The following is a 15,537-nucleotide window of genomic DNA, read 5'->3' as shown; positions in this document are numbered from 1 at the left end:
ACTGACAGCTTAGCGTTCAGGCGAATAATTTGCATATTGGCATCACAGATGAAAGAATTGGCGTCCTTCAGCGCCTTAATCTTCTCCTGTATCTCGCCGATAGAAGTCTACCCCTCGACCATTTCACACAGGGATTCACATCAATACGTTGCAGCTCTGGAAACTGCGTCTACGGCCGCTGACGACAGAAAAACAAAACCTCTTTGTGTTGAAACATCTTCCTTAACATGTTTTCCAACTTTTTATCCATGGGCTCTTTAAATGACAAACTATCCTCGAGGGGAATAGTTGTCCGCTTCGCGAGCGTGGAGATAGCACCATCCACCTTAGGGACAGTACCCCACAGCTCAAGCCGAGAGTCCGGAATGGGGAACAGTTTCTTAAAGGAAGAAGAAGAGGAAAAAGGAAGAACCTAATCGCTCCCATTCATTCTTAATAATATTAGCCATCTTAACAGGAACCGAGAAGGCCTGAGGCACCACCCTGTCCTCATATACCTTATCAAGCTTAGGAATCGCAGGTTTCTCCGGAACCTCCAGAGTAGCAAGCACTTGCTTCAGCAGAAAGCGCAAATTCTCTATCCTAAACCTAAAGTCAGGCTCCTCCACAGCCGGAATTTTAGATGACACGGACTCCGACCCAGAAGGGGCCTCCTTCCGAAGAGTCGGAGTGGGCCTCGTCATCATATAACGCCATGATACACCCTACGATTGCGCTTAGCAGAACGTGGTAAGGCATGGATCACTTTCGATACTGCCGTTTGCAGTTGATCCGCAAAATCTGACAGCCAGCAAATCTCAACCGCATGAGTAATGGTTGGACCCGGGGGCGCTGCATGTGCAATTGGAGATGAAGACAGGGAACACACCTCACGGGACGGGGAACCCTCAGAGGTGGACGGCTCAGTAGTACTAGACATCCGTTTACTTTTAGATGTCGTAACCTTATTAAGGCATGTGAAACATAGTTGAGCAGGCTGTTCTACCAGAACCTTCTCACAATAAACACAGGAATGAGACCTTGTTAAAGAGGGAGAACCCTCTAACGCGTCAGAGTCCTCCATAGCTTGCGCTGTTAATACGGACTAGATTAACTTAATAAATAGGCACCTTTATAACCTCCAATGGCAGGGGCACTCACCACCTCCTATGACCCGGACTACAGAAACCGTTTCGTATGCTGCCCCGCTGATCAACAGAGGAAGAGTGATAGCCCCACTCAGTCACATGGAATGCCTGGCAGGACCACCCCTGCCTAAGGAAAAAACGCGCCAAAAAAGGGCAGTGCAATACTCCCATAAGTTACCTGAAAGTTCCACACATTGCCAGAGCGTAATCTCACACATAACACAGCAATGACACAAACAATATCATGTATAAACCCCTCCTGTTCAATAATCCCCTTTCCAGGAATATTAACCCTTGATTCTTTAAAGATAAAAGGCGTCACACTGTGACCATGTCTTCCATATTATCATTATGTAATAAAAAAATTAAACAATCTTACCAGAATCTATGCCGTGGAACAGGAACACAGCCCTTCAAATGTGACAGGTTAGTAGCCTCGCTCCTGACATGGACTTGAGTGTAAGAAGCAGGCAGCGAAACTCATCAACGCTGATTGCTTGTGGAGCTGTTAACATGAGTCAGAAAGGTTTCACAGAAAGACTCTCCCTGCATCTCCGGACTCTAACTTTCACCCAGGCTCTCACTGAGAGGCTGACAGGACTACTTAAAACTCCAGTCCTAATGTGAAGAGTACTACCCTCCATAAGAGACTGCGATCTTCAGCACTTCTCCGCCGTCCTCCTGTGACTAAAGGCAAAGAATGACTGGGGGATGAGGGAAGTGGGGGAGGTATTTGTAGCCTTTGGCTGGGGTGTCTCTGCCGCCTCCTGGTGGCCAGGTTCTTAATTCCAAACAGTAATGAATGAAGCCATGGACTCTCCTCCCCTTTAGATGGAAATTGTATTCTCTATCTGAATCATTAAAGAAATATTTTGGGTTTTGTCCCCCTTTAATCCCCGTGCTAGAAAATGGTCAGTAAATATACACACACAAAATGCAACATTTACATTACAACCAAAAAAAGTGTGGGATATTCAAATAAGATTCTAATTCTAAAATAATACGTGCCTAACCATGATTTTACCACAACTATACTAACTGATGGAAATATTCCAATATAATATAAAGAGTTAGACAATTTCATGTATTTGGGGGGGTTTGTTTGTTTTTTAAAATATTTTTTGAAAATGTGTCTCTCTCTAAATCTATATCTATCTCAAGTGTATATGGGTGCCTGTATGTTGGCAAACATTTGCAAGATCACAGGCAGAACCCCAAGAGTTCCTCTCAGAAGCATACACCTACCAGTACAAATATGGTATTAGGAAAATATGAGACAAAAAAAATGTAAGAAATAATTACCCTGTGATAACAAATATCACTACTTATAAGGGGAACAAAGTCCATGTTCCAGAATTTCAAATTTAAAAAAACAACATTTACTAAAACACCCTAAAAACAAATTAAAATAAGGCGCCCATAGCATAATATGTTCACAAAATACAGCAGAACAAGTAAGTATAATCGTTTACACTCACATTTGATGAAGCACTTTCAATCAAACTGAGGAAACAGTGTATCCACTGAGAAACGCGTCGTTGTATAATTGCCTGATACAATAAACCATTGTTTATACATTTTTTTGTATCCACACTTTATTATACACTTACTTTTTGGATCCAATTTTTATTGTGTGGAAGAAAGGAATTCCTGCACCTGGCTCCTGAACACAGGAAGCAAGTTAGCCAGACTACTGCTGAATGTCTGGCCTGCCTATACAGCACTTGAAAGTGCTTTCACAAATGTGAGTGCAACAAGTATTGTTTGATTTGTGTACATACACTTTTTGAACATACTATGCTATGTGTGCCCCTTTCTGATTTACCTAAGGTGAATGTGGTACTGAATTCGGTTAGTGATACGAGAGAGGAGTTAGCCAAACTACTCACTAAATATCTGGCATTCGAGTATAGCACAAATGTGAGTGTAAACGATTATACTTACTTGTTCTGCTGTATTTTGTGAACATATTACGCTATGGGCGCCTTCTTTTAATTTGTTTTTAGGATATCTGACAAGTGATTGGCCATCTCACTCCAGAAGAGCTGCCCGCCCACCCCCTATTCTCACATCATGGGTTCTAGATTGGTGGATTATTCTTCATTTCTCATATTAGTTTAATTTTAAAGTTGATTTTAGGGTTGATGATAATCCCATTTTTAAGTGATTTTTTGACTATATTATATATTTTTATATCCATAAGGAATTGGACATTATACAGTATCACCGTTCTACATGTGTGTATGTTGATATACATATATTTTGCATTATTGTGAATCACAATTTAGTCATACTAATTTTAGTGTCTATTCAGCATTATTTTGTCTGTTAGACATAACTTTGTATTTTATATATGCACACCTATTATCTTCTTTGTATTTGGTTGATATCAATTTACTAAAACACACTGTTTTCAGCCACAGAACATAAAACATATAAGCGCAAATAAATGCAGGACGCCCCAGCTTACCCGATAAGCTCTCTGTAAAAACTGTTAGAGTCTGTCCTCCCACACTCTGTAAAAGAAAGGGGTGTTCTCGTGGTGCACTGACAGCAGCTGGCTTTCCACCAATATCCTGGATGCTTGCAAGATCTTCATTTAGGGTAAATGACACCTGTGTATGGAACACCATGTCTTAATAACAGAATAATATTGTCACTGTCAATACAAGCGTTAAAACATTTTTTGTTAACCTCAAATTTCAAATAAACCACTCGCCACAGTATAGTTCATTCACACAGCTGCAAGACTTCCAAATAGTTATCAGATTTTTAATATATTAAGAGGCATAAGAGATGAGTAAACACGAAGATCCACAGCAAAGTACATTTAAATAAATTGTATTAACTATATTACCTGCATTAGGTTAAGTAAGACACTGTGGGATTCATTTATCAAGAAGCAGTCTGCTTTGGATTTCTTGCCTTACTGCAAGTTAAGAAGCCGCAGTTGTAGATATTACACATTTACTAAACTTTCTGAAGATATTTTAAAGTATAAAAAATTAACCAATCATTTTCTTTAAATGGAATGTCAAGTGATTCAAAGTTATTCTGCCTTCAAAAATTAATACACAGAAATTCTCACACTGATCCATAGCAGTCTTGTCATTTGTATAAAGTAAATGTTTTACAGCTTGCATTGTTTTTTCTAACAATCTGGAATCAGCTTCTGTTACCCACATAGAGCACTAGATTATATGCGGCGCGCTTTTTAGCCAGAGCGTTATTTTCACTAGACTGAGGCTTTTTGCGCACATTGGGTTGCACTCGTATTAGAAGTAAAATGTAAGTGCAAGAGTGAAAACGCGACACGCACAAAAATGGAACTTTGAATATCACAACCGTATTAACGTATTCTACCACACACTTCAATGTAAAAACACCCATACTCGCAGCATTAACCCAATCGTATTTATTTAAGTGTGCTAAACCAGACATGAAATTTGAATATTTCACATTCCAATGTTCTTCAAAGAAGGTGTTCTATTTATTTTTAAATCTCTCTCTCTATATGTTAAAGCCCTCTGCAGCCTTTTTTGTTCTTCTAACAACTGAGACCTCATATCTTTGATCCCTTATAACATTTTAATGCAATTTGTTTTAATAATGTTTAATCAAACGGTGCTAATATGAGTGTAAGTGTACTGTTAAATGTATTTTTATGTGGTTTGCGCAACTTTGTCAAAGTAACAGTTAACCAGAGCTTTGAAGGCGCGCTATTCTGACAGGCTTTAAATTAGATTGTGCGTAAGCGAACCTGTTTACTTTAAACCTGTAAGACGCATGCTATTTCCGCTGCACCCAAAAAGCCAATACCCCATTATCACTTGCGCATTACAGTTATTGCACCACTCGTAATCTAGTCTAGAATATCAAAATTTTATTTTTCCAGAAAGTCAAAATATAATAAAATCACATTTGAGAAAGTGAAGCTTTAAGTTCAAAATATCCGGTTTGAAATGACGAACAGCTTTATATGTGGCCACTTAAAGTACTATTTCTAATGTGCTGTGTAGTCTGTGAATGAAGCCATACTGTTTTATCGCTTGTAAAATTGTTCACAACATACTGTTCCTTAAAATGAAATGTTAAAAAATAACTAATAGGACATTTTACCTATTTATTAAGACTCAGGTATCTGATGCAGAGTAGATAGATCTTAGAAAATATAAAAAAAAAAATGTAAAGTCTATTTTTTTTTTTTAAAAGGGATAGAAAGGACAAAATTGAAATGTGCATAAATGCATTTCAATGTGAAATAGAAGAATTTTTGCAATATACTTCCATTAGCAAAAATACATCTAGTAAAAGTTATTACTGTTTTCCTGTGGCATACACACATATCCTATGTGGGCCTGTGCACCAGTATACTCAGAGAGCGGAAGCTAATGTGTACTGCTTCTGTGAAGACATAATTTTCAAAGTGTTTGAATACTGGTGCACAGGACCTCATAGGATATGTGCGTATGCTGAAGACAAGCAGTAATGACTTTTAATAGAAGCATTTTTGTGAATGGAAGTAGATTGCAAAAATGCCTCCATTTCACATTAAAATGTTCCTATGCACATTTAATTTTTCACCTATCCCTTTAATTTTATAACAAAAAGATATAAACAATCACACTAATTTGTGTAATACAACCGAACAATTCAAAAAACAGTTTATAAAAGATAAATTATGCTTACCTGATAATTTAATTTCCATTGTTACGAGGAGAGTCCATGGCTTCATTCATTACTTGTGGGAAATATAGAACATGACCACTAGAAGGTGGCAAAGACACCCCAGCCAAAGGCTTAAATACCTACCCCAGTCCCCTCATCACCCAGTCATTCTGCCGAGGGAACAATGAACAGTAGGAGAGATATCAGGGTATAAATGGTGCCAGAAGGAAAAGAAGAAATTTAGTCCTGCCAAGCGGAGAACCGGGCGGGAGCTGTGGACTTTCCTTGTAACAATGGAAATTAAATGATCAGGTAAGCATAATTTATGTTTTCCATCTAATACAAGGACAGTCCACGGCTTCATTCATTACTTGTGGGAAACAAATACTCAAGCTCTAGAGGACACCGAATGAATAACGGGAGGGTAAGAGGAAAGGCTGACCCTAAACTGAGGGCACCACAGCTTGTAAAACCTCTCTCCCAAAACACAGCTTCAGCCGAAGCAAAAACGTCAAATTTGTAAAACTTTGTGAAAGTGTGTAAGGAGGACCAGGTAGCTGCCTTACAAATCTTCTCCATAGAGGCCTCATTCTTAAAGGCCCAAGAAGAAGCCATAGCTCTAGTTGAGTGAGTCGTAATCCTCTAAGGAGGCTTATGTCCCGCTGTCTCATAGGCCAAACAAATCAAGCTCCTCAGTCAAAAGGATAAAGAAGTGGAAGAAGCCTTCTGCCCCTTACGCTTCCCCAAACAGACAACAAACAAAGCTGAGGTTTGTCTGAAATCCTTCGTAGCCTGAAGATAGAATTTCAAGGCTCGAACCACATCCAAGCTATGAAGTAACCATTCCTTCGAAGGATTAGGACACAAGGAAGGAACCACAATATCCTGATTAATGTTAAGATCAGACACCACCTTAGGGAGAAATCCCAGAGCAGAGCAGCCTTATCTGTATGGAAAACCAGGTAAGGAGGCTCACATTGCAAGGCCGCCAATTCAGACACCCTGTGAGCCAAGGCAATGGCCAGTAGAAAGAGAACCTTCCAAGACAGAGTCTTAATGTCAAGTGAATGCATAGGCTCGAACGGAGCCCCCTGTAGAACCATATTCAGACTCCAAGGAGGAGCAGAATGTCTAAACACAAGGCCTGATCCTGGACAGGGCCTGAACGAAAGACTGTATATATCAGGGAGCTCAGCAAGCTTCTTGTTTAACAACACCGAAAGTACCGAAATATGTCCCCTTAAGATACTGGCGGCAAGCCCTTTCTCAAAACCATCCTGAAGGAAAGAAAGAATTCTGGATACCCTGACCTTATGTTAGGAATATTCACAAGAGTTACACCAGAGTAAGTAGGTCCTCCACACCTTGTGATAGATGCGACCTTCTGAGAAAAACCTCTTCTAACTAAGACTAGGTGTTCAATATCCATGCAGTCAGCCTCAGAGAATCTAGATTTTGTTGCACAAAGGGACCCTGTGACAGGGCAACCTACACGGAGGGGACAATTAAATTCCCATAGATCCGCAAACCACGTCCTCCGCAGCCATGACGGAGCAATCAGAATAGTTCACGCTTGCGCCTGTTTGATGTGTGCCACTACACAAGGTAGAAGTGGTAACGGAGGAAATCTGTAAACTAGGGTGAAGCCCCAAGGCACTGCTAAGGCGTCCAACAGCTCTGCCTGTGGATCCCTGGACCGCGACCTGTATCTAGGTAGCTTAAAATGGAGTCTGGACGCCATGAGCTCTATCTCCGGAGTCCCCAAACTATTGCAAATCTCCGCAAACACTTTGGGGTGAAGAGACCATTCCCACGGAAGAAACAACTGTTTGCTGAGAAAATCCTCTTCCCAGTTGTCCACACCCGGCATGTGGATTGCTGATAGCGAACAGTTATGGGCCTCCGCCCACTCCAGAATCAGAGAAACTTCCCTCATGGCTAGAGAGCTTCTCATACCCCCCTGATGGTTGATGTTAGCCACCGAGGTAATGTTGTCTGACTGGAATCTGATGAACTTGGACGACCCCAGGAGAGGCCAAGCCCCTAGAGTGTTGAAGAGCGTTCTAAATTTCAGGATGTTGATCGGGAGAAGAGACTCCTTCTGATTCCACCTGCCCTGTGCCTTCCTGGCACCCCAAACTTCTCCCCAACCTGAGAGACTCGCGTCCGTAGTCACAATTTTCCAAGATGGTCTGAGGAAGGATGTCCCCTGGGACAGCTGATCTGAACAGAGCCACCAAGAGAGATTCCCTCGACCCGGCCAGATTACCTCGACCCGTCCAGTGAGATCATTTGGGATAGGTTCGAATGATCGTCGTTCCACTGCCACAGCATGCATAACTGAAGAGGCCTCAGATGGAATCTGGCAAACGGAATGACATCTAAAGTGGATACCATAAGCCCAATCACCTCAATGCACCGGGCCACTGATGGCCTTGAGGAGGATTGAAGGGCAAGAGGGTGGAGATAATCTTGCAACGTCTCTGATCTGTAAGGAATATCTTCATGGCTATGGAGTCGATTATCATGCCCAAGAACTCCACAATGGGACTGGGGACAAGAGAACTCTTTCCTGAGTTTATCTTCTAAACATAAGATTGCAATGTTTGTCCAGAAAGGCAAATTGGAATAAGATTGGAATTATTGTCCAGAAAGGCAAACCTCAGGAACTGGTGATGATCTCTGTGGATAGGAATATGAAGATATGCATCCTTTAAGTCCACGGTAGTCATATATTGACACTCCTGGATCAATGGAAGAATTGTCCGAATAGTCTCCATCTTGAAGGATGGAACTCTGAGCAACTTGTTTAGACTCTTGAGATGTAAAATGGGTTGGAACGTTCCCTCTTTTTTGGGAACCACAAAAAGATTTGAGTAAAACCCCTGCCCCTGTTCCTGCATTGGAACGGGACAAATTACTCCCATAGTGGAGAGGTCTTTTACACAACGTAAAAACGCCTCTCTTTTTATCTGGTCTACAGACAATCGTGAAAGAAGAAACCTTCCCCTTGGGGAGGAATTTTTGAACCCCAACTGATACCCTTGAGTCACGATTTCTAGTGTCCAGGGATCCGGAACGCCTCCTACTAGATCTGGTCCCGGATCGGCGGCTGCCCCTTCATGCTGTCTTGGGAGCAGCAGCAGGCTTCTTGGGTTGGTTACCCTTGTTCCAAGTCTGGATGGGTCTCCAGGTAGACTTGGCTTGAGAATAATTCCCTTCCTGTTTAGCAGAAGAGGAAGGGGGGACTCCTTTGAAATTACGAAAGGAACGAAAATTACTCTGTCGTCCCCGTAGGCTTAGATGTTTTGTCTTGAGGGAGGAGATGACCCTTACCTCCCGTAATATCAGAAATGATTTCTTTCAAATCAGGCCAGAATAGGGTCTTTCCCTTGAAAGGAATAGCCAAAAGCTTGGATTTAGAGGACACATCCACAGACCAAGATTTTAACCATAAAGCTCTTTGTGCTAAGATGGAGAATTCCGAACTCTTAGCCGCTAATTTGGTGATCTGAAAGGAAGCATCCATAATAAAATAATTAGCCAGCTTAAGGGCCTTAATTCTGTCCTGTATTTCCTCTAAAGAGGTCTCCGTTCTAAGAGACTCTTCTAGAGCGTCAAACCAAAAAGCAGACGCAGTCGTGACAGTTACAATGCAGGCCCCCGGTTGCGATAAAAACCCTTGATGAACATAGAGTTTTTTGAGAAGACCCTCCAACTTCTTATCCATGGGGTCTTTGAAAGCACAACTGTCCTCAATAGGAATAGTGGTACACTTCGCCAGGGTAGAAATAGCTCCCTCCACCTTAGGGACCGTCTGCCAAGTGTCCCGAACAGTGTCAGCTATAGGGTACATTTTCTTAAACATAGGGGAAGGGGAGAACGGGATACCAGGTCTTTCCCATTCCCTTGCAATAATTTCCGAAATTCTCTTAGGAACAGGAAAAACATCGGAATAAGAAGGGACCTCTAAGTATTTGTCCATCTTACTCAATTTCTCTGGTGGGACCACAATAGAGTCACAGTCGTCCAGAGTCCCCAAGACCTCTCGCAGCAAGGCGGAGGTGTTCAAGCTTAAATCTGAAGGACATGACGTCCGAATCTGTCGGGGGCAATGCACTTCCCGAGTCAGACAGTTCCCCCTCAGACAGGGCCTCCCTACCCCCCAATTCAGAGTCCTGGGAGGTTACATCGGAGATAGCCATTAGATAAAACTTCTGTAAGAGTGGATGACATAACTGCAGCGATATCCTGCAGAGTGAATGAAGTGGACGCTGTTGAGGAACATGGCGTCGCCTGAGCGGGCGTTAAAGGTTGTGACACTTGGGGAAAAAGATGTGGCATACCCCGAGTCTCATCAGGCTGAGAAACATCCTTAGATACACTTGCATTAAAGAAAATTTGTTCTTTAAACTGTAAAGCCCTCTCAGTACATGAGGGACAAAAAGGGATAGGGGGTTCCACATTGGCATCTAAACACATAGAACATGTACTTTCCTGAAGGTCAGCCATGATAAACAAACCAGCAATAGCAATATTGGTCGTTTAAATGTGATTAAAAACAAACACTTTTAGAAATTTTGTTGAAAAACAATGTACTGTGCCTTTAAAAAATAAAGCTGTATAGTTTTTTACTGCTCCGCAATAAACATGTAATAACAAGGAGCACCACAAGACTTTTAGAAAGTTGTCCGGTATTCTGTACAGTCAAATTATGTATAATTAAACACTAGCACCTCGCCACAGCTCTGCTGTGACGCCTACCTGCCCCCACGAGTCCTGAATAGACCTCCGTGAACGGCGCTCCTAAGACCGCTTGAGAGATTACTAACAAAAGCGGTCTTAGGCCACACCGGAGCTCTAAGAACCTCTCTCTCAACAGTCAGGGTCCGGATAGCAAGTGGACGTCTCAGCGTGCGAAACGCGAAGCCCCGCCCATCGTGGGCGGAATTAAGTCCCTGGCCTTGATTAACATTTACATAAGAACCGCATGGGAATAAAAATGTCGGAATTACCAATTTAGCCAAAGCCATGCAATTAATAACCAATGTGCCCCCACAAAACACACTCTCTTGTTCCAACTATTAAATCATCACCTGCGTCAAGCCCCTGAACACATCCACCTGATTAAAACTTTATTAAGGTCCTGATAGCATGCTGAACTTCACCTAATAAAGAGGAGATACCCATGCACACACGCTTACCCTGTGCAAATTGATTACCCCTTCCCGGTATAGGGAATAAGTGCCAGTCTGTTCTGAGATACTACAGTCTCCCCAGAAGTAAATGACTGTACATACCTTAATACTAAACGCAGCATGAGGCTGTGCCACACAATGAAGATGTTCTTTTCCTCACCTCCAGCAAATCTGTGTGGACAAACAGGGTCTTAGATAATATCTGCTAAGACCATCAGCAGGGCAGCAAACAATATGGGAGTCGCTTGAATTAGAATGAAAGTCTCCCCAGTCCATTGCTTAAAGCCTGTAGCTCCAGCCCTGAGAAAAATAGCACACACTGGTACCATTTAAAAATAATAAACTCTTGATTGAAGAATCTAAACTAACACCTCACTTTACCTCTTCCTATCACTAACACAGGCAAAGAGAATGACTGGAGTGGGAGGGAAGGGAGGAGCTATATATACAGCTCTGCTGTGGTGCTCTTTGCCTCCTCCTGCTGACCAGGAGGCGATATCCCATAAGGATGAAATCTGTGGACTCGTCATATCTTGTAAAAGAAATTGGATTTTATGTCCCTTTAAAGTAAGCATATGGGTACAATGCCCCTTTAAGTTTCAGTTACCATTGATGGTAGAAAGAGTATCTTTGTTTCTACTATGACAGTCAGTTCATCAAATGTCATCTTACCTCTTTCACACCTAAAAAATAAAATGTCCTACTCTGCCAAAACAAGAAAAGGTTAAACGTTGCTGTGACTGCTCTGCCTCTGACAGATTTATTAAATAAAGAAATGATGTGAAGGCCAAGCTAACCAAGGCAGTTCCAAAACAGAAATAATTTAAAAACAGGATGGAGTGAGTGCACCTTGATTTAGAAATAAGTAAACAAAAAAGTGAGCAAAGAAGTGAACAAAAATAATATTTGCGATCAAAAATAATATTTTAGGTGATTTAAAAATTAAGCTTACAACCCTTCTGAGAGATAACAATTCCTCCAAATAGTTATCAATATATAAGTTAGAACGGACAAATGAAGGGGAGCTGAGTTCCAATATTTTGAAAAATAAATATATAATGTGTTTTTAAATGTGTTGCAGCGTAATACGTGAACAAATGTCAAAATAATTTAAACGTGATAGCTTGTTTGTGTGGTGATAAGATTATGAGATAATACTGTAATACAAGATATTAGGTGTGAGGATCAATTTAAATAATAAACAGAAAACTGAGGTATTGTACAAAATGTGGCAATTTATATTGTGAAAATGTAGCGAATACAGGTTAAAATGATACAAATAGGATTGAGGTCACATACAATATGGTGTATTTAAAATACTCAGATTAAAACGACATTAAATACATAATAACGACATTAAATACATAATAACCTAAAATAAATGTTATATGGGTATCGCACTGCAGTGGATAAAAATAAAGATCTGGTAAAATTAAATAAAACAACCTTAAATAAGGTGATTTGTGATAAAGGCACTTTCTGACAATCAACCTCTTTTTATCACAAATCACCTTATTTAAGGTTGTTTTATTTAATTTTACCAGATCTTTATTTTTATCCACTGCAGTGCGATACCCATATAACATTTATTTTAGGTTATTATGTATTTAATGTCGTTATTATGTATTTAATGTCGTTTTAATCTGAGTATTTTAAATACACCATATTGTATGTGACCTCAATCCTATTTGTATCATTTTAACCTGTATTCGCTACATTTTCACAATATAAATTGCCACATTTTGTACAATACCTCAGTTTTCTGTTTATTATTTAAATTGATCCTCACACCTAATATCTTGTATTACAGTATTATCTCATAATCTTATCACCACACAAACAAGCTATCACGTTTAAATTATTTTGACATTTGTTCACGTATTACGCTGCAACACATTTAAAAACACATTATATATTTATTTTTTAAAATATTGGAACTCAGCTCCCCTTCATTTGTCCGTCAAAACAGAAATAATAAAACACTGAACTTCGACATAAATGCTTACCTCAGTTTTCCCTTGGTTCCTGTGTGAAAGAAAGAAAATGGTCTATTAGAAGGGCCCCATAAACATATATAGCACAGTTTCAGAATCTTTAGGTGGCTAAAGAATACAGTAACATACAGAGATGAAACAAGTCCTCTATAAAATGATGCTATATGTTCCTTCTCTCCTTACCTAATAAATGTTATAGGTATAAGGAGATATATATCATTGAAGGGACATGAACCACAAACATTCTATTTTATGATTCAGATACCGCAATTGGTTTCAAACAACTTTACCCTGTACTTCTATTATCAGCTTTGCTTAATTTTCCTGCTATCCGTTGTTGAGCTAGATTAATACATCAGGTGAGCCAGTGACAAGAGTAATATATGTGCACCAATCAGCATCCATATCACAGTAATTAATTGCTACTCCAAAAATTAGCTACGTATGATTTTTTTTTAAAAAAAAAGCATGCCAAGAGAAGTAAGTAAATTGAATAATAAAAGTAAATTGTAAAGTTTTTTAAAATTGTATGCTGTATCTAAATAAAAAAAATAATAATTTGGGTGTTATGTCCCTTTAAAGGGACATTGTACACTAGATTTTTCTTTGCATAAATGTTTTGTTGATGATCCATTTTTTTTGTTTTTAAATGTAGTTTTGCTTATTTTTAAATAACATTACACTGATTTTCAGACTCCTAACCAAGCCCCAAAAGTTTTAAAGTATACTGATGTATACCTACTCCAGCTTCTTCCTGTTTGTGTAGAGTCTTTTCATAAGCAGCGGAAGTGTCTGCTGTTTTTTTGCTATACAAACCACTTTCAGTGGGTGTTCCAGTAACCTTTTCAACAGAGCAAAACTGGGAGCTTATAAGTAAGATTTTAAATGGTTTTATACTGGATTTTTATATCAGTACCTGTGCATATTATTCTTTATAGTAGTGTCTTTTTCACATTCAGTTATATGAAAATGGGTGTATACTGTCCCTTTAAATCAATGTAAACTATAAAAGCTTTTAATGACCTTCAACGCATATTAAGTATTTGCTCTAGTTCACCAGGTCTATGCTAGACCATCCCATAGATATGTGTTAGTTGCACCATAGCTGTATTGCAGTGGTCATGATCATGCAACCATTGTCACAACATAGTAATGCCATTCTTACATTATTACATCTAGCATTTATTTACTGTTTAATGTCGCTTTAACAATTGTAGTGCCAATCATATTGTTGGCTCAAAGGTAACTTAACCCCCTTCATGACGGGGGCAAGTGTTGAACACCGGAACATGATTTCAATGCCGAGATCGGGTTTTGGAGGACTGCCTTTGATGCAAGGCACACCCCCTATCAGATAATTGCACTAAAACCAGGAGGGAGAAGGGCGCCAAAAAAGGAAGGAAGTTCAATGCCGTTCTAAAGATGTTCAAGCTCAGGGCTCTTAGGCCAGCATGGAACTTACTAACAATGTCTAGGGGTTAAAAATGATTTAACCTTTGAAAACGGGTTATCACACAAAGTGTACTGGGGCTTTAGACAAGGACAGAGCTGGTGAGCGAATGAAGAGCAGTATATATACACTTATCCACCAGAAATAGATGGCAGCAATCATCATGCTTCATGTATAAAAAAAAAAAATCTGAGTAAAGGGCCATTAAATACAGAATTGCTAAACAAATACATACTTAAAAGTCAACGAAAGAACACACTGGTTTTCAAATGGGTAGGACAATGTTTGCACAAAATCTAAAAATGTACATCCATTTTCCCCGACATGCGTCATGTGACAGCTACCAGCAAATCCGAACTCTTGCACATACTCAGTAGGGCCTGGTACCTCAGAATGTATGCATATCAAAAAATTTGGTGATGGGAGGAATTTGGAAAGGTTTTTTTGTTTTTTTTTTATCTGCATGCTCTATCTGAATCATGTAAGTTTAATTTTTATTTTAGTGCCCCTAAGGAAATAGAGCATTTTATTTTACATGGTTATGCCCCTTTAACATATAAAGTGTCTAAGTGATCTTTTTTGGCATTTAATAGCTTGTGTTCCATAAACTACCCTAATCTGTTTTAAGAGCATCAAAATGTTTTAAACTCACAAGAACATTTATTAAAATATGTTTATAAGACTGTGTAAACAACTAAAGGGCTTTAAAAACATTGTTTACCCTGTGTGGTATCCAGCTTCACTAACACTAAATGAATTACTTCAAATCTTGGTAACCGCACAAGAATTCTTCAAATTAAACAAATATCTCAAATTTGAAACAATAAATGTGAAATGGACGTTAAATTTAGCACTGCTTGATCATTAAAAAAAATGTTTTCAAGACAAAGCAGAAAGTGAAAAAATAAAAAAATATCCTTTTATTAGAAACATTGCTGCATACTGCAAAAGTACCTCAACTGAAATTTGTAATGCTTTGCTGTGCAATTCAGATAAGACTAGAATACCCCTTTAAGGTTATAATCAAAATGTTGCATATGAAAGAGCAGCTTTTAAAAAAAGGTACCAATAATATTTTTGGCTTGAAAAATGTGAAGTAA

General features: G+C 39.5%; 1 protein-coding gene across 1 annotated transcript in view; it reads right to left on the bottom strand.

Moving 5' to 3' along the window:
- Window positions 1-15,537, bottom strand: part of LOC128652563 (general transcription factor IIF subunit 2) — a 318,545-nt gene that overhangs the window by 220,382 nt on the left and 82,626 nt on the right. The window contains exons 3-4 of the mRNA XM_053705495.1: window positions 13,000-13,018; window positions 3,598-3,742 (exon numbers count right to left, since the gene is read on the bottom strand). Coding sequence (XP_053561470.1) covers window positions 3,598-3,742; window positions 13,000-13,018 — 164 coding nt within the window. The remainder of the gene's footprint in view (window positions 1-3,597; window positions 3,743-12,999; window positions 13,019-15,537) is intronic.

Source organism: Bombina bombina, chromosome 3 (assembly GCF_027579735.1).
Source record: "Bombina bombina isolate aBomBom1 chromosome 3, aBomBom1.pri, whole genome shotgun sequence".
NCBI classification, from domain to species: domain Eukaryota; kingdom Metazoa; phylum Chordata; class Amphibia; order Anura; family Bombinatoridae; genus Bombina; species Bombina bombina.
Note: the sequence above shows the minus strand (reverse complement) of the source record. Positions and strands in the feature narration are given on the sequence as shown.